This window comes from Hyalella azteca, unplaced genomic scaffold (assembly GCF_000764305.2).
Source record: "Hyalella azteca isolate HAZT.00-mixed unplaced genomic scaffold, Hazt_2.0.2 contig7452, whole genome shotgun sequence".
Classification (NCBI taxonomy): Eukaryota; Metazoa; Arthropoda; class Malacostraca; order Amphipoda; family Hyalellidae; genus Hyalella; species Hyalella azteca.
This window is the reverse complement of record NW_025937577.1, coordinates 239,028-260,007: the sequence shown is the minus strand read 5'-3', so window position 1 is coordinate 260,007 and position 20,980 is coordinate 239,028. Positions and strand designations below refer to the sequence as shown.

Below are 20,980 nucleotides of genomic sequence, written 5' to 3'. Positions count from 1 at the left end.
CTGTAAAGAAAAATGAATTCTAATAATTTGAAAGTGAAGCAACAGTGGTTGGAATTTTTCACCATGAGTTAATTGAAAAGGCGTTAGTGACCTGACCCTATACATACAATTTTTTTCATATCTGAATCTAAACTTACAGCTTGGTTGTTCGCATCAGAGCTCTTACCGGAAAACAACGCGCGCGTTCCTTGTTAAAAATACGTCCTCTCTCCTCTATATTTCATAAAAATTCGCAGCAAGCCATAGAGGTCAATTTATCTGAACTAACAAAAGTGTACGAGACTTATTCTTTTCTGAATGCATGAATTTTTAGAAGCGGATTTTCTGAAAATTTTTGCCTCTTCACAAGAACAAAGCATCGGAGAACCTCCGATATAAACCGGACAACTTTTCAAGCCTTGCATAGCAGAGGTAGTTCAAGTAAACAAAATTTATGAAATAACTCCAGTGCAAAGTTTTCGCCAGGCCGCATCTGGCGCGCTTTATTTATTCGACGGGAATTTCGTTGAAGAAGACACTATAACAAACACTCCTAATTTCCTATACTTCTGTATTGAAAGAAGACTCGTTTCGCAGGCACGACGTTCGCGTTAAAGGTTTGTCGGTGATCTTGCCGTTCAGCACCGAGGGCTCGATTCTAAAACAAATTAAAACTTGACAGAATTACGCTTCAAGTGTCCGTTGTTTGAGTGCGAATTTAAAAGCGATCGGAGGCTGCACGAAGAAACAGCAAGACTGGCTAAGCTTGAATTGCTGTTCATATCTTCAGCGCTGAGCGGACATTGTAGAAGAGCAGGCACGCTGTGGAGGAGCTGAATACCGAAATTTTGTCTAGTGAACATGAAAAGCTGCTCGCGATATAATTGGAGCTTTGTAGTAGATTGAAATTTCATCATTTTTGTTGATTTTTTATTAAAAATAGTGTCTCGAGAACGAAGTTAATTCATCTATCATCCCCGTTTATACAGGTTTGGTTGAAGACCAGAGCGTACTTTTTATTTATTTTTATTCAACCAAACCTGTATAAATGAAGAACTTCTGCCTAACTACATTAACATCCCCGTTTAGTGTACGTATGTACGAGTACTTGGTTCAAGATGGTATCCACTTGAAATTCTCTTTCGCATTGTCAACGTCACGTAAATTCCTTCAATAAATTATAAATAATAATCCCATCAACTAAAATCATTCAATCGTGATGAAAGTGAAATATTCTACTGCTGAAAACCAATGTATAGTTGCCTAGACATGCTACACGACTTCAAAAATGCAAGTAAATGCAAAGTTTTCCATTTAATCTGGTAGGTTCCTATGATGGCCCGCGGTAAAACCGAAAAAGAATTGTCGTGCCACCGAATAACCTTTTAGTGTCCCCTATGAACAAGTTGTTTTTAATTGCAGTGATATTTTTGCTCTCTTATTTTTATATAAGAAAAACTTCATTGTGATACAACTGTGCAATGCAATGACGATCTCATCCGTTCCTTTCGAATAATTATTGTGCAGAACTTCTAGTTTTCTTTCTAGTAACTATCACTTAATTACGAAAATGTTGAGCGACTTGTTAATAAAATAATTACACATAATTAATAAATTGTATGATTGCCAAACTTTGAAATAAAATGCGTGCAAGTACTTTTTAACGGGATCAAGTGTTTATTTAATTATATCACTCTATATTAAGTTATATGTAAGGCAATGCCAAGAGAAGCTACATGAATGCTCTAAAATATATGAGAATGACCACGGCCAGTTTATGCCTCCGTAACTGACGTTGCTGTAACATTCAGAGGAGAGTTACGCAGTGCAAATCTTAATGGTCAAAGTTGAACGCTCCTGATCGCAATAGCTGCCTTCAACTGCCACGGGCTTTACATTTTGTTCTCCAACCTAAAAACATTGGCTTTTGTTTAAGTGGAACTCAAGTGGTATGATTTAGGGTAATGATGGAAGTTTGAAAGCTTAAGTGTAGTAACGTTTAAATAAAATCAAATAATATTTGCAAAGGCTTTAAATGTAGAAACGTTCGTCCACTCAAGGTGCTCTTTAGGTAAAAATACCAGTACGCAAGAAACGAGAATGATCAACTTTATGTGATCATTTATTTTACTACGTGTTTCGATTTAAAACTGGGATATCTATATTTCCTCAATCAACTGAAATTTTACGAATTAAATATCCTGACGAGAGATTTATTAGAGCTTCGGTAGACGAATCTCTACGGCAATTCCAGGAACAGATTAAAAAGCCCGAAGTAAATGACAACATATGAGAGAAAATCATAATAAAATCATGCTTTGCTTTCCGAATTTATGATATTGTTAGCAAAAGAAAAAAAATATTCACTTAAAAGCAAGGTTATCCGATTGTAAAATCGTAATTTGTAACAGAGAATTCCAAGTCATGACCGCGGTCTTCGGACGGTAGCTAAGCGGAGTACAAACAGGCTGAATAAATTTAAGTAAATTTTTGCTTCAGGAAGCTGCTTCATTTTCTATACATAAGACAAATATTCAATTTGTGTACGTTAAATCGCATGCATCATTATTTAGGGGAATCAATTACAACGGAATTAAAGGATCAGCTATTTAATAGTTGTAAGAATTTTTCAGGTATTGGAGGTCACTATAGTTTGCCTCGCGAGAACACTTTTAGAGAAATTTTCTGACAATTATACCTGAATTTGAATAAAAAATGCATTGATTGTTTCACTGATATTTAGATCTCGATTGTAAGCTAATTGTTGCTGACCTGAACAAATTACTTAGTTCAGAATTCGAAATAATCAAGAGAAAAATAGCATTAAACTTTCAATTCCGAGTAGTTTGCGACCTTGAGCAGGCAGGGCGCTCGAAAAAATTCGCATGTTAATAAGAAAAAAACTTCGTCCTTGAATTTGAATTGGATTGCACTGCGAAATATTCACTGCGTTCGATGCGAAATAGACTCAAAAGTTTGGTGCACAACACGTGAGCTACACGTGCGTTAAAGTTTAAACTTCCAGCTAATACTGCAGGCTGAAATGCTGCAGGCTGAAGTGTTTTTTGGCTGAAGTGCATGGAGTAAAGCCGCGAGCCTCCTCGAGTTGGGCTTCTCAATGGGATATATATTTGAAGTTCCAAAGAAATCTTTGCCTCTAAAATTAATTTGCAATAAATGAATGGCAAAATTTATTTTGGTTATGCCTCAGGCGGGAAATGTTGCAGCGAAACATGCAAGTCCTCGACCGCCATATTGTATTTGACACAACCTTATTCTCAACTAACCCAAATTAATGACCTAGCATTTAAGAGAGCAAAAAACACATTCAATTTAATAAAAAATATTTAGAGTACGTGTAAAAACAGCGGTTACTCACCGGAATGAATCAATAGAAGCAGAAGAAACAGCTGCATCTTGCCGTTGATTTTCTAAGCCTTTCTATTCTCGTTTGCATCCAGTCACAGTCTTCCTGCCAGCTCCGATTTTATGGAGCTTACACTTCAATAAAACGTCAAAATATGAGGTTCAATTCGTTTTTAGATTTTATATTATTATTTAGCTCTAGAAGTTATGGCATTGAAACAAAGTTTTACAGTCAGTACTAATTTTCACTCTCTCACTCATGGAAATTCGTTCTGACGAAAAATATTGTTCTTTCTCTCTATATTGTACTCATGCATACATTATTTTGATCTGAAATAATATAAAATCAGATTATTTATGTATTTTAGCATATTAGTGAGAGAATCTGTTCATACATTTTAATTTATCTGTGACAGAATTTTAGCATATCACATTCAGAGAAAATTTTCATAAAATACCACATGCACTGCTAACATTGCAGAATAGAAACGTAGGAAACGTCTCGAAAAATTACGTAAGAGAAGAATATAAGAATTAGACTTTGAGGCCAGCTTTTAATATAGCTCCATGAGGAACATGCAATCCAGCAATCGTCCATATGGAAGTGTATTGACGAGGTCATGGGGTGTGTTCAGTGTGCGTTACGTTAGGGCGTTCAAATACACTTCACCGCTGTACACCCGGAAAAATCAACGTATAATATTGTCCAAATAACGACGAACCTCCTCACAGCATCTCTAACGGAAAGCGGAAGTAGGTCTGATACTCTCTATATTGGCCGGGCCAAATCGGGTCAGGATGGCCTTTAATAGGACAAAAAGTGCACCGTTATTTGAACAAAGTTTCATCCATTTCTATCAGTGTACACTTCGTGCATGATAACGTTGCTTGCTTTGGCTGCGATCTTTGCCATCAGTTGGGCCAAAAACAGCGCGTGCAGCTTGAATTAAAAACTCTAATTTACCCGATATCAAACAGCAATGTTCAAGAACCTTCAGAAAATGGCTTCTATTATTTAGTAAAATAACTGCACGCGGTTCGTCCACACTCTACATTTAGCATCAGATGGAATAAGGTAAATTTAAATGTGCTCCCAAAACAATTAACATAGAAATTATTTGAAATTTTATTACTGACAAACTTCGCGAACTACTCAATAAAGCTGGATTTTCATTTCACCTGATTTTTCAATCAATAGAAATGCAGGGCAAAGGGAAGAAGCTGTTTAATTTGCCGAGCATGACCGCCATGGGGTTACCCGAAGAATAGCAACGGCTTGATAAACATCGTTTATTTCATTTACAATTTGTTGCGACAATTTGACAATTTCTTCATCTACAATGAAGACCATACATTTGGGGCGGAACAAAGGTGCAACAATAATTTAGGAGATTTAATAATAACGTGTAAATAATCTGAATAGTCTTGTAATACTCAAGCTGCTCAATGAATAGCCAAAAATCTTCTCCAACCTTAATTGGGAACCATAATTGAAATTATTTGTAGAATTTCAGTATTAATTATACATTATATATCTACCAAAGTTTGTGGTTTAGTGGCATGACGCTGGAAATATGTTGAAATACTTTCACAAAAAATATTATTATTAGTTTTTTAGTGATTCGATCATGAGGTTGGAAAATATATATAATTTGAAATTCGATTTTAATATGATTTGGTAATTTTTTAGACCATGAAGAATTTAAGTTTACTGTGAATTCCACACTGAAATTTTAAAGGGAGTTCTATGACAAATGTTGTGTTCTCTGTAATTTCCTTTCCCATGCATTCCGAATTACAGGATTCGGGGTAACAGAATTCGGAATAACGAGACTTGGAATTCTCAAATTCCACGGACTATGTATCACGCGCAATGCCTGGTCGAGCAGCTTAATGATGCAATGTGCAGCGCAAATTATGCTTATGAGTGAAAGGTATAATATTGAAGATGAATAGCCTATTATTCGAGATATAAGAAATATCATGAGCTTACAGCACCAGCATTGTGTCGTAAAAATTAGTTACTTAATTTTATATAAAATTATTAATGACGAAATTGTCTGATATCTTTAGCGATTCTTCATCAACAAGAGAGGCAAAAATCTCATTCCTGTATTCGTCAAAAAACGGTCAAGTTTTAAAATCAATTACCTCTAAAATTATAGAAAAAAGATTATCAATCTGTTCCCTGAAAATACAAATGAGGTTTTCAGCTCTTATTATTTCTGAAACACGTAATATATAATTGTAAAAATTGTAAAGTTGATCATTTGAAGATTCCTTCTTTTTGACCCTGCAAAGTAAACTATGAAAAAATCAATTTAGAGAAGTAACAAGCTGAGATCCGAGAGCTTCCGTGGCTGAGACCGTTTACCTCGACTGACCATCCCAAGTTGCGGCGTAAACTCCTATCTTCGTGCATAATTTCTAAGGGTGACTCCTGAAAACGTTTCCTGAGAGATTGCCTGACTTAGTTTTAGATCTTAGCTTCTCGTTATCCCCAATTACCTGACTTGGCCGAACTATAAGAGCTTCACGAAAATGACGCGATGAGCGGCCAGTATTTCTAAGCCATTATACGGCGACCAAGGAAAGGATAGGCAGAGGGAACACTGAGTTAATAAACAGCGGTAAACTTGGCATTGAAAGACCCGTCTTTCTGTGCTAGGGCGTCTATGGATGACAGTGTACAGAGCAGCATTGAAAAGAGTTGTATGGGAGCGTAGAAAAAGGCATGAAAACTTTTATATTTGATGTAACTACTCTGCACTTAAAATATCTGCTTCAAGTGGGCGAAATTCTTTTCATTCAAAAATGTCGTGCATAGTTTTACTTAGAAGAGAAAATTTTGCATGCGGCATTTTTTATTTATCAAACTGTATTAGACAGAATTAGAAATCAAATCTCCTATTAATAAAATTGATAAATGAAGTAATGATTGTTTCTATATAGTGACGAAACGGCTACATCAAAACTACGACATCTTCTAATAGCTGCAGCATCATTTGAACAAAAAATCGTTTATTTTTACTGTAGCTGGAATTCCAATCATTGAAACACAACGCCTCCGAGATTAATTTTGATTTTTCACATCGACTTTCGATGCGATCAGAGAACGCGTTTCCAGAATAAAAGAAATTAAGCAGTGCCTCATTCCCAATTGTGGCATTCGATTCTCTTCCCACATTCCCAATTGTGGCATTCGATTCTCTTTCCACATTCCCCATTGTGGCATTCGATTCTCTTTCCACATTCCCCATTGTGGCATTCGATTCTCTTACCACATTCCCCATTGTGGCATTCGATTCTTTTTCTCTGGCGTCAATTACAGTCTGGGGGATTGGGCTTCTGCAGCGGCGCTGGCCGAGGGGCATATATAATATTAATGCGTTCCGACGCTGCTCAGTAATGCGGGTCCCTATTTTTCCCAGTCAATTAAAGATGAAAGCAGACCGTGCTATCGACGGAAGCTGCTATGTGATGAAAATGGCCGTGGCTCTGGCATATTGGGCGGCGCATGGACTTCTCTTGTCTGAGGCGCTTCTCTTCAGACAAAAGAATTCAGAAAGGGTCCTGTCTTTCAATTAAATCTTATTCTCTTGGTTTTTTTGTCATTAATGAAGGGATGAAGCATTAGTGCAATGGAAGTTATTTGAAGCCTCAGCAGTCTATCATTGAAAAATTTATTGTTTTATTCCGAAACAGTGCAGTTAGAATTCAGACGTATGCCCAAGAGAAAGACTTATAAGGATTTATGCACACTTTTGTAAGCTTTGGCCATTATTGTTTTTACGTATTTCATAGTATTATTATATCATTGAATACGTTCAAAACCAGATAAGTAAAAGATTAGCATTGCAATCTGATTGTGTGATTTATAATCTTTGCACTTTTGGCATTCGTATCACTCTAAAAAATATTTCCGGATTCATCAATCCAATGTTCCACTATAGGATAAATTGTCGCAGAAATTCAGCTTCAGCTACCGAAATATAGGGAGGCCCTATTAGGCATCCTTCCTTCTTTTAATAGATATGTATACCTAATATAGGCATGAAGACGGTATATAAACGATGCGTAATTTAGTAGCCTATTTGGAGGCCTTATCACACTGATGATTTGTCGGGCGAGGGAGGCTATGGCAGCTATAAGAGTGATCAGAAGCTGTTGACTCGCTTGCATCCAAAGCAAAATTTGCTCGTGAACATCCTTAAATAATGGCAGATGATTACCTCTAACGAGGCCTGCCTGGGCACCCGTAATGGCAGTCATCGTAGCGGCCTGGGCAGGTTGACCTTTGCAATTTAAAACCCTAAGGCCGGGAATAATCCCTCGAGCTTGAGAGGTAATTCACTTAGTGTTCCAAGGTGCATCTTCTAATGCATGTCTTTGTTTCATTTTTTTTCAAAGACGTCCACTGACATTTGTACTTTCAAAGCTATGGGTGTAGATTAATTGCTTTCTTTTAAAAATTGAACCATATTAGTATAATTAAAAAGTTTAATTCCTAATTTCCAGAGGTCATGAATTTAATAAAATTTGAGAAATAGTACACTTAACAGCTCTGAGTGAGGGAGAATTACGAAAAAGCATATAGAAGAAGTTATGATTAGAGGTCAAGATCAGGTTTTGAAGAGACAAATATAATCAGTGTATAATAAATACAATAAAGATTCATGGCATAAAATTATTCATATGTTCCCATATTGCATGTTAACAGCATGCTATTGAACTATTTACTTGAATGATGCAACTTATTACATTTCCCATCGCAAGACAAAAAAAGTCCTCCGCTGCGTTACTGATATAATTAATTCAAGCGCAATTAACTATGCAAGCCGCTCTATTTCAGTGGCATGTTTGTATAATATTACGACCCACAACGTGACAAGAAGAATGACACTAAATTTATGTCCGGAAACTCGGTTACGGCAGATGCACTTCCGGGCCGTAGGAGACGTTACGGACGCCGTCGCATGGAAAAAGATAATCCGTAAGACTGAGGGCCATTGTGCTGTTCCCCTCGGCGGTAGAGATAGCAGTTGACTCAAGCGGTCATGAGGGGAAAGGGTGCAAATTCTGGCTAAGGCACGAGCCTCGCATTACAACCCTCGGATACTTAATTGTTTAAAATTACAGGACAGGCTTCCAGGTGAACTTCATTGAGCTTATAAATATTCGTTCAAGAAAAATGTTGTATTAAAGTTCTAGGAAATGGTTGGAGATTATTCCGGTAAATTGAAGGAGTATAGGATTTTACAGTAGGTTAAAAAATAGAGTTCAATAATGTGATGATTTTTCATTATGAGAGAAGAACGAGAATTTTGTATGCTTTATTCAATTTATTCAGCGTATGGCCCTGGGTGAATTCGGATCATTTTCCTGTGTCGTCCCTTCTGGTGAAGATATTCACAATTTAAATTCAAACTTATTAGTGTATGAAATTTTTTATTTTCTACGTTCATTTTGCTTTTACTGGCCTTCAGATCAAATTGCTCCAATAAATGAGCAAATAAATAGCCGCTCTATTCCGTTTAGAAGAATAATTTGTCTGAAATATCTCCGTCTTTCCTAATCCCACAAGACCAAGCAGGTGAATGAAGAGCGATAATTCCAGCCGACAGTCAATTAAGCTTTGATTATTTCTCGGGCTGCTCCAAGGCAGACTCATTTAATTATCTACTCCTTTTAACTCGACTGAAAGAAATCAATCAATCGTGATTCGCTGATTTTTTGTCGAAGAACTTGGCGACCAAAAATTGGGAATATGACGAATCAGATCACGCGAAGTGTTTATCGGCGGCGTAATATTACATTGATAAAGAAGAATCATTTTTAAATTGAGTTTAAGATAATCACGAAAAATCGAAGTTGATGAGATCAACCATATAATTTCTATAAATCGAAGTTAATAATCTAAAAACAGTCATGATGCAAATTCATGGCAAATATTACATTAAGATCTAAACGTGCAGTCTTTCTAATATATACTGTTAGCTCAGTAATCAGGTTATTATATTCCATTTATTTCTAAAAATCACTCTCTAAAGTTTTCCATGTCAAATTCTATGAACCGATGAACTTCTTAACTTATGATTAACTAATTAGGGCCCGGGATGCCTTCACTTGAATTTGAATGAAGGAATGACATAATGAATGAGGCTTATATTGCACTGTAGTTGAGATAAAAATATATCCTTGTATTAGTGATAAGCATCCCGTATTATGCTCTGCCAATATACAAGCTATTGAATCAAAATATAAGCTTGAACCAAACAGTAGCCTATTTTCGGTTTATTACCCATCCGTTCGCGGCTTTGATGGGAACAAATATTATAAATAGACTATCTCTATAAAAAGATATAACATAGTATGAATAGACCATACGATAATTTCTCTATCACATCGTATTCTAGTCGATCAAAACCATTCTAGAGTTCAGGCATTGTCCAATTAAAAAAAAAACAGTCCAATCTAGCATTTAACAACAAACCAGTCAAATACACCACATTAGTAATTACAATTTGGTATTTCTGTTGAATCGTAGGAAAATTACCTCAAGTTTAATTTTTCATTCAATTCCGATACCCGTTGCTTCATGATTCTAACTAAATAAAAAATCAAATTCATTTAGTGATTTTTTTTAACACACAGCATTGGTATACAAGATGAGGACTCGAATGACCTCTACTCATTTACAGGCATTCTTCAAATATTTCAACAAACTAACAAGCAGGCTTGGACTCGACGATAATTAAATAAATCTGATACTCGCACGAGCATTCAGTCATATTTATGTCAAAATTGTCAACTCCGGTTGTAGAATATTTTGTAGCCGCGGGGTCGGCTCTTTTATATTCGTAGTTGGAATTTTTTATACGCGGGTAGAATTTTTCATACGAAAGGGGACAAATTTTCTTACCGCGCGAGGGGTACCTAGTTTTTTCCACACGAAAGGATACAAATTTTCCAACCGCATGGGGTGGAATTTTTTGTACGAGGGAAGACTAATTTTCAACTTCAAAGATGAAATTTTTCACTCGAGGTGAGGTAGATTTTCCAACTGCAAGGAGTGGAATTTTTCACACGATGAGTGACAAATTTTGCAACCGCAAGAGAAATAATTTTCCATTAGAAGAAGCCGAATATTTTGCAAATGCAACTGGCATTCGCGTGTTAAGAATGCCAAAATTGGCGAATATACTTGCTTTATTTGAAAGGCCCGGCATGAAAACATCTATCGTAAACAATTCCAAATTGATAACAGTCACAAGAACAGAGAGTTGAAAACTAAAATTCAGATAAAAATTTGGGTAGCCACGATTTTCATCTGAAGTCATTTACGGAACCAGAGCAATATTATTTTGCCCATATGCTATCCGATGAAATATTTCCAAGGTTGCATTAATTTTCACTCTTTACAATTCAAATAATATGAGATCATGCAGTGAGTAATATTTCATCCATTGTTCAGACTCATGTTTCTACCAAATACTGATAACCACAATTACATTTTGGAGTATCTCCGAAAAATAAAATTCTGTAAGAAGTTTGATTATCCAGAAAGTGAATGATGGGAGCCATTGAAAAGAATCTCGGGTGCATGTGCAGGTATGCAGGAGTGTCCGCATCTGCGGTTTATCTGTACAATGGCGAAGCAACATCCAACCCTCGGATCAAATGACATCGTTGGCATGGCACGTCCAATTCTTTTCAGTTGTCGAGCTGCTAGTCCGGTAGAGTTCACTAGGATGCTTGTTCCATTGGCTAACTTGGTTGGAGCCACAATTTATTCTTTGTTCACTTATTGAATTCTTTCTTTCCTGTGCTGGAGGATTAAATTTCAACGAAAGGAATTTTAAAGAACACTTGGTGAGCAAAAAAAAAAAAAAACAAGATGGAAGCTCCCTATAAAATTAACTAGGCAAGTAAATGAATAACAAAATGCGGTAGGATTGAATCATTGACGGAGGCAAATCAAGTAGTCCTTTAGAAAATACTAAAAAGAAAATTAATAAATTTCCACTTCAACATTTCAAACTTTTCCAAGTCTTGTGGCAGCACAAAAGAATATTTTTATCACTTTATAGTTACACCGCGACTTTCTATCTATAGTTCACTAAGTTGTGCACAATACGTTTGGCCGTATTTCACAGCCATCTAAGGAATAATACATTCAAGGGATTTTTTAAAGCATAGTCACCTTGGGTGGCCATGCGCAACAATACTCACTCACTAGATTAGTGACGGGCTAGAATGACATCGCGCACGCATTCTTCTTCAAAGAGAGCACACCTCAGACCTGAAACAATGGATCACCATGATATTTTAATTAATTGTTCCAATTCAATCGTTTCGCGGGGGTTAAGAGTTTATAATGACGCAAAGTTTATGGTTCCCGCCAATTTTAAAGTTAGCGAGGGTGCAGAGAAAGATTAGGAAAGACACGCGCTGGACGGTAAGCAGAGCGCAGCCAAGCACACACCTCACGTCACGCCTGCTCCCCGACTACTGATGCCCTCGGAATGGGTCTCGAGGGCAGCGCTTCATAACAGCGACGATTACAGTCTGGCTCCAGTCGAGCGGATCCGTCAGTAGCAGCGTCGAGGAAACGACAGCGTTTATGAACGGCCCAGTCATGGCAGAGAATATTGCTTTGCGTCTGTGACATTCTGCCGTCACAAAATCCTTTCATTATAATTTCGTTTTCGAAACATTTTTATTGAAAATGTCTATAGCAAAACATGGGAATAAACGTCAGAACGTAGTTTTCAGGTGAAGATTTGTTAATAACTTTGAAAGGGGTAATTAGTGGCCGGATTCATGGAATTAAAGAAGCATTATGGCAGAAAATTCTGATTATTCTGTTCTTCGTATTCTTAGAAACTAAAAAAAATTTAAGATATTATTTCAGTTTAGTTGAACTCACGTATGAAAATATATTTGAATGCAGTCTCTCCTCAAGCAGGAACGCTCGACTGCTTGAAGAAGTTCCATGCCAAGGTCTGGGTTTGTGATAACATGCATTTTACGGTCGAGTCCATGTCCCAAAAGACGGCATGCAAATGCCAAACGAGTGTCAACGATTCACATGCAAATACTTGAAGGCTTGGCGCAGCTTTCCCGCGGCCCACAACTTCTTGCGCAGCTCTCGCCCTCCGCCGCCATCTGCACGTGCATTCCATGAAAAAGACGGAGGCTTCACATCATTATTCGAGTCCATGATAATTTCTAAAATGTGATCTTCGGTCGCCCATTCGCTACCATCGGGCTGAAAGTGAGTTCACAAGCAGTCAACTATCGGAGAACAATGACCGCGTTAAACCTCTAGCACCGTAGGTCACTCTCCGGGAACATAACTTCTAATTCAAATTATATGTAAACTATTGATTGTAGCAACCTGACGACGTTTGTTCGCAACAGAGAACATTTTAAAGTTGTCGTACGTGGCGGCAACCATCAGTGCAGTCAATTTGGGCTAACTAGAACGTATCATTTTTGGGAAGTAGGCTTGTGACAATATTGCTCCGGTTACTCGTGTCAGGCGGTAAAGTGTTAAATAACTGAGGGGGTAATTTGGCTTCCTATTCGTTGATAGGTTTATTTATTATAATACAGAATTGAAAAAATCTTCTCAGAATTTTTTCACGCAATTATCGATACAGAAAACCGCGCGAATGAAAAAAAAAACGTGTTGAATTTCGGAATCTTGCATATTTGTGTCGGACGCACAGAGTGAGTCAGAATTGGGGTGAATGCTTATGACTTTTAGTTTGATCACGTTTTATAGAATTAAAACCGTGATAATAATCTGGTATATAGCCTTTCAGAACATCACAATAATACTCCGTTGCATTTGCCAGGTGTTTGAAATAAATTGATTCAACTCCTCGTCAATTCCTGCGCCACTACCTCAATTCCTACAAGGAAACATATTCGAAATCGTGCCGCATGTTCACTAATCATTACAATCAATCGATTTTTTGGAGTATTTTCAATCTAATCATGTATTCGATGATTACCAAACATTACGGATGCGTTGGGATTTACTTTTTTGTAGTTTAGAAGAAACTATAGATACCTTTTATTTTAAAATCTGGGTAGGCCTTGATTCAAGTCTCATCCCTAAATTGCATCTGCCACTCTTAAATTACTTAAATAGCTTGAGTTTATGGTTAAACTAATTCATCAAGATTTTTAACCTGTTACCTAAAAATTCTACTTCCCGAATGAAAATGCCTCTTCAGCTTTGGAGTCTAAAATACTAGCAGTGATGATGGCACATGCATATGAGATAATTAACATTGGTTCTGAAAAGGATAATTGTATATGGTCCATTTTAATCGACGTACAATTTTTATTTGCCTGGGAATACTTTTACATATAAGGTAAGTAATACATAATTTTAATATTGTTCTTATTGCTCCCGCTGTCGAAAAACCCGTTCCGGAGCCTTTCTTCGACATTCCCATTTATGTTCAAATGAAACAGAATAACCGTTTTTTGGATTTAATGGTTTATTAATATTCAACATTTAAATCGGTTATATTTAATAATAATTATAATAATAAATAATAATAATAATTTTCATATAAATAACTTTAGAAAAAATTTTGTAGTTACTTGATCAACTTGTTAATGTGAGTGTATATAGGAGCCTAATTAGAACATTTCTTTCCTATATATGACAAATCATGCTGAAAATCCCAAGTACGCAAGACAGTATAATACAAGTCTAAGGTTATATCCTCAAGTGCCAAACCAATTCAACTGTTTTAGTATTTGATGCTTCGAAAGTCGGGTAACAAAATTTGCTTGTGGGTAATAATTTGCTAATAATTCCGAGCAATACTTCTTCAAGGTTCTATGAACCAAGGCCGGGTGCAGTAAGCAGGCGAGCAGTGAATCGAGTTTGGTCTTGCTCAGGAAAAGAGGCCATTATCCGGGAAATTTTCTGTGACGGAGAACAATTGGCGACTGGCAATATAGCAAGTTAAGGGTCGTTCAAGGAGCAATCAAATGGGGGTTGTAATGCTTGCGACACATCAATGACATTCGCAGATCCTGGTTCCAGTTGATCTTGACTCAGTAACGTGGCCATGAAAACGGCGTCGCTCAGAAGTGAGTGCGTGATTATCATGAACAAGGCATATTTTTTACTTATCTAAAAGGATATTATTTGTCTGTGCAATCGTAGTGGAATTTCATGGCTCCTGCAGCTACCATTGAGATGTTTAATGTTTTTGCCGAGTAAAAAATCATTTTGGTTTATTACACTGTGTTTATATTGGGATCAAATATTACCTAATACTTCAAAGTTACCCACACCAATCGCATTTATTTCTTCTCAACAGAAAGGCTTCTATAATTGTTAGATATGATAATCGCTGAGCTGTATTTCCTTAGTAGGACTTGCAGTGAATAGGGCAAAGACCGAGTGCCTTAACATCATGCAAGATAGGTGGATAACTATTTTAGTCGTCAGATCGTATATAATATTATTGGATATTGATGGGGTATGAATAAAAGGCAAAGGAACTATACGAGGCAATTTGGGATAATTTTTTGTGAGCTAAAGAATAACAAAGAAGGCTTGAGCATAAAATTTAAATTTTCTTTAATACATTAGTTGATGGACGCATAAATATCTACATCTGTGCATGAAGGCCACTTAACTTATACGTTAATAAATAGCACAAAAAAACCGAGAGGCTCATGATCGCATTTCATCCGCTTTAACCATTAAATAAACTAAAAGTAATTTATTAATTTTTTCTTTAATGTCTGACATTATTCTTAAAGTCTTGCATATTTTAATGTCTGGCACGATATTATTATCTAAAAAAATATTCTAAAAATTATAGCACCAGAAAATGAAAAAAAATTCGTGGATCTTGTTCAATATTATGTTAATAGCGCTGTTTAATTATAAGCACTAAACTTATAACGGTTATCTGCTAGAAAAAGCACCCGAAGTCTCCTCTTGGCAGCCACACAAATAGCGCAGAATATTTAACTAATCCTGAACGAAAGAAAATCCAGGGAATGTCTTGGATTTAGCCTGTGTGTCATTAAGAGAGATATTATGAGGTCTGCAAGGCTGGTCTTCTAACCCTGGAGTGGAAAAATGTTGAAGTTTTCGCCGATTTGGCGTCCAGTGACAATGGAGGACCAAGCCTCGCACAAATCCTAATAATGGCCGCTTGTGGTAATAATTCGAAGAAAATTGCTAACTTTTTATTAAAATTATCCTTTTATTTTTTACGAAACTGGACATTTTATTTTCTGTGCTTAGTTTATAAGCAAATTATTATAGGACATATCTATTTTCATGCAGTATTTTATCTGATGTTGCGTGAGTTTTCAGTGCACAAATACAATTGCAAGCTCGCGCTCTAAGGCATTTACTCCAATAGCAATAGTTTACTGTTTTGAAGTACAATATGTTACGAAATTTAGCGCCTGACCGTTCCAACCATTCCATTTATCGCCATACCACTCATGTGATAACTCTCAGTGGTTTCAGTGAAATTGAAGATTGAATGTATTTTTAAACGAATTAGAATAAAACTATTAAAATGTGTGATATATTAACATAAATTTATTCAAACAAATTAGCCTTTTGCTGTAGGATTCAAATAATATTCGGCATGTGACATGGTTGTGTGATATTGTCAGTTTGAGGTTACCAAATACGTGACAACGAACTCGAGTACACATACCGCAAACGTTCTGCCGGCACCAAATATGACCGACCGATACCTAAATATTATGTTATCAACACTCAATTGCATTCAAATATGACAATGATAATTAATCACTAATATTTTCGTTTCATTTTTCAGCGTCGGATCATAGTCATCAATCATGGAAGCGACTTATTTATTTTTGTTTCTTACTGCACAGAGGCCAAAAATTGTGTTCCCTGTTGGTAATTTAAGTTCTAATTATGTTTTATTTCGGGTTTTTATTATATTTTGCCATCAATATTAAAGTTAACGGTGACTGAATGGCCACTCTGCCCATCAATCGCATAAAAATTTTATTCTCTGGTGGGTGTTTGAATTCCTAATTATCTTTTATTTTAGTCTTCTATTATATTTTGTCATAAATATTATAGTTAACGGTGGCTTGATGGCCACTGCCCATCAATCGCATGCGCCCCATGTATCACAGATGGGATGAGGGTCGTCATTAAGAGAGAGGGAAGAGCGCCAGCCGGAATAGAGGGTAATATAGAGTCGGCCTCTGCTTCCGTCATACCCTTTTATTTCACTGCTATAAACTTCAAGATTTGATCCATAAGACCTGATGTAAAGTATGTATTACATCTTTAGGTAAGATTCTATTCCATAATGATTTCAATTTCAACAGTTGACATTTTTAACTTATCAGCGTGTATTCATGTACATGTGTTCAAAGAACAAAACCTCATAAACGATGATGATAAAATTTAATGCACTATTTTCAAGTCATGCGAATGCCAGATACAAAAGCTGAATAAAACGAAGTTACTTAAATGAGTGCTTAAATATCCGTGGACTTTAGCCCGAACCCTTCCTCATTGGAAGGAAGATTTTGTAAAAAATTTTATCGTAGCCATTAACACGATTTTCAAATAAGTTAATCCTGATCTAAAAATCAATATTAATTGGTTTCAAATACATTTCAACAATCATGATTCACCGTGGTAAAAATTCCGCATAAATTATAACCATAATTAAAATTGTTTAATAATTACAATTGTAAATAATTAAAAAACTGTTACACATTATCCTGTGGGTATATTCAGCTACATTATTTATTAAGATCCCAGCCAAAAACAAAATGACTCTAAGTAGTTTTAAATTTCTGCAAACGTTCCAGTCCTGGTGCCGATTACCTTGCCTGTATTGCTAGGTTATTGAATGACTCCTCAGGAGGCGGTCGAAGAGTTGAGTCCAAGTGTGTGCTCTAGAGCATCCGTTGCTGAAACGAGCTTTGCAACTGTCTGGCTTCGTACCATAGATCTTGAATGTGAATGCTCTGTTATGTATCATGTTTGTTTGTTCTAAAGTTTATACTAACCAGTAACCTGCTATACTTGTTAATAATGACGGATATCCCAGTGGAGGATGCTAACACACAGCAGGTAAACATTGTATTGAATATCTATACATATCAGAATAGAAAAAAATTAATTCTGGTGCTCAAATGCGTAGTTTGTCGTTTAATTGATGCTGTACAAAGTAATGGAGAAGCCATTTGAACAATCGAGACAATTCTATGGGGAAATCAGTTAATGTGTGGGGAGTGAGCAAGTTCATTATAAGTGAGCAAACAACTTTGTTTCGCTAATTGACTTTCATATTTTTAAATCTCAAAGGAATTTCATGATTAAAAATAAAATTCAAGATAACCTTCAGCTTTTATATCAAGCAGATTGAAACTAACTCCCTGAAGTTCTCATTCATAGAACATATTTTCTTATCAAATTTATTCTCTGATATATTATGCTGAAATTGAAAACAGTTACAGTATCATGGTTGAAATTTCTTGACGATGCGTAAATATTATTCGTTATCTTAGTAATATGCATCCTTGTCTTATAATTGTATTTGGGTTACCTATAATGCCGGGGAGGTGCGAAAGGCGATAATCTTGTGTAACTGAAGATAACCATTTGCTGCAGCGAGCCTAGAGTTAGGAGACGGTAGATAATACTTGAGCTTTTCGGGGAATTCGATAATCCAAACATTTTGTTTTAATATTTTTGCATAATAAGCAATAGCGTTAAGTGCCACATTTCAAAAAAGAACAAATAGGCACCGCAACTACACAGGGAAGTATGCTAGTTATGCACATATATTAATATTAATCATACTACAATAATCTCGACTATCCTGAAAATGAACAATATTTCTTCTCAGAGGTAACGATTCGAATCTCATTTCCTATTTAAATTATTGATCGATATTATGGAGAGTAAATTATTTTCCTTAATCTTTTACTCTAATAGTCCTATCTATTCGTTTAACTATTAGTCTTTGCGCTATATTTATCAGAAAGACTTCTCTTGCTATAATTACTTTTATTTAAACCGTTTAACCACTAGAAAGAAAAACCAGTTTTCGTAATAGTCTGTTTGAAATTATTTGAATAAAACTCTTCAGTAGAAATAATTTCGGAGATTTAAGACCGATTTTCCCCCTTTAAGACTAAATAAGACATTGACGTGGGCATAAAATCAGCAATATCTCTTGCAACGACAGCGGTGTATTGGTTGCAGTCGCTGCTTGGAGCCGCTCTGCATCGGGAAGCGATAGCATCGAAATGTGTTGAGGATAGTAGCGCTGTAGCCCAGAGTATTGCGCTTGCGAGGTCGCATTACCACCAAAATTGCTGCCTCATATCTCCTTGAAAACACAAACAAAGATTTAGCTTGGAAACATAACGCGGCTACGGGTGCCGTGCCATGCGATCGATTGTGGCTTCCGTACGCTGCTATTTTCTGACTCGTGACTCTGCAGCAACATTGTTATGTCCGCAAATTTATTAGTGTTTTGCTTGTTAATGCGTGAGGAAATCATATTATCTTACTCACCGGCAAAAATTAAATTTCTGCCTCGTAGTTTTGTAGCTTAGGATTTTAGAAAATTGTCTTATTATGGGCAACGTTTTAATTGCCAGTTTAATAGAAATGGTTATTGGAAGTTAAATTGTTTAGAAGGGTTCGCTATTCAAGGATTAATTTAGCTCATATATTTGAACAGAATTAATTCGGCTCATATGTATAACACAGTTCATGCATTATGCCTATAATCATACTAACTTCATCCAATTATAAAGAAGCTTGAAAGTACACCAGGTTGATGAATTTCTTTAGTAAGTGCGTGAATTATTCGTGCGCAGCTTGACGACATTTTAAGTGTTTTGATGACGAAGAATTGCAGCAAGATAATTATAGTAAGTGCGTGTATATATAGTAATATATATAATGTAATTATAGTAAGTGCGTGTATATTTAGCAATAGTAATTGCGTGAATTATCCGTTCGCAGCTTGACGACATTATAAGTGTTCTGATAACAAAGAATTGCAGCATCCAGCAAGCCTATAGCTGCTCGTGATGATCCTCAACACAAGATGTTACGTCCTCAGAAAATATATTTCAGTCTTTATCATCGAAGAGTGTTTAAAAAAACTCTAAAGCCTGAGCAAAAGTTATATTTGGGCATCAATCTATGAAACGGACTTTGTCGAGTTCTTGCTCTAAATTGCAACGAGGTATGACAAATAAATGTTTTTAAAGCCGGTATATTAATTGCCTATTATATTGGTAATTACGACTAACGAGCCTTTCGTGGATTTTCAAAAATGAAAATTTTCAAATGTAAATTACACATTTGTGAAAAAAGAACTCGGTCTCTATATTGTTATATCGATTGAAATTTAAAATCTTTACGCCGCTTGAAACATTTCTGAGAAAAACATTTTGAAAATTTATTCATATTCAATGCACCACAAGAAACTCATAATTAAATACATTGTTCCGAGTTTCAAAATTTCATAATGTAGAGTCATTAATCAAGCATAATAAAATTTAGCCTATTGTAAAACAGCTTATTGACGGCATTAGGTAAACTTCCGTGTGAAACTTCACGGTTCATGCTGAATGAAGTTTTAGCATAGAACTTATTTTAAAATTGAATTCTGCACCAACTTCCTGGTAAAATTCTGTGTTTTGCGGTCTATGACTGAAAATTTTCCCCCGACATCGAAGACCTTGCCATTATTCTGTGAAAGTTTGGGCCGTTAGTTAAAGTTTTAGACGCCCCGAGTTGGTTCAAGTTACTGTATAATAGAATAAATAAAACACAAATCCATTTTAACTTTAGTTCATTTTTGGCGAGCAACATAAGATTGCGTATGATACCTGAATATATATTTGGATAATAATTGTCGTCACCTATGAAGAACATCTGTGCGCTAACCACAAGGCTACGCAAATTCAAATTACAACAATATTTTCACAGCGAGGGGTAAAGTGGGACTACTAATCTGTTATTTCAATGTGTGCAGTTTGCAAGAACTTACGTCGATAATTCCAACGCGTTATGAGCTTGGAGTAGCAGCAGCAAAAGCATGCTTTTCATGATAGCGACCCCCGGACGTACTTTACGGTTATCTTTTCAGCTGTTGCAAAGCACAACGCTCGTCCTTCTCGGAAAATAATTGGACATAAACCTGCGCTGAATCATCGGATTACCCAGAGTTCAAAAAGCGACCTAAGCAAATGGCTGTCTAGAGAAACGCAAACAGACAACTTGAGAAGCGCCCCAAAGTGCTTCCATGATATCGCTTCCATTTTGCGTTATGAAAATAAAATTTTGTCAGATTTTGATGAAAATTCTAATATATTTACGCTTTATATGGCGTTCATTTAGAAGGTCCATCTAATGCTGTCCATGACAACATTCCTAGGCAATACTTCGATGATGAAATTTTGTCATAACTACTCTAAATGGTTTCCCATTCATTTGGTTTTGATTACTTTTTTATTAGGAAGTAACCATTACAGAATAAAGTAATTTATCGAAAATTAGTTCAAGTTAAAATCGATCAAGTTTGAAAAAAAATTAGGTATTATGTGCTAT

The 20,980-nt window shown here is 36.0% G+C and overlaps 1 protein-coding gene across 1 annotated transcript in view; it reads right to left on the bottom strand.

Annotated features, from left to right (window-relative positions):
- The window catches only part of LOC108677611 (protein amalgam-like), a 111,190-nt gene extending 99,546 nt beyond the window's left edge, over positions 1-11,644 (bottom strand). Inside the window, exons 1-2 of the mRNA XM_018165863.2 lie at positions 11,578-11,644; positions 3,359-3,675 (exon numbers count right to left, since the gene is read on the bottom strand). Coding sequence (XP_018021352.1) covers positions 3,359-3,395 — 37 coding nt within the window. The 5' untranslated portion in view covers positions 3,396-3,675; positions 11,578-11,644. The remainder of the gene's footprint in view (positions 1-3,358; positions 3,676-11,577) is intronic.
- Between the last annotated feature and the right edge of the window lie 9,336 nt (positions 11,645-20,980).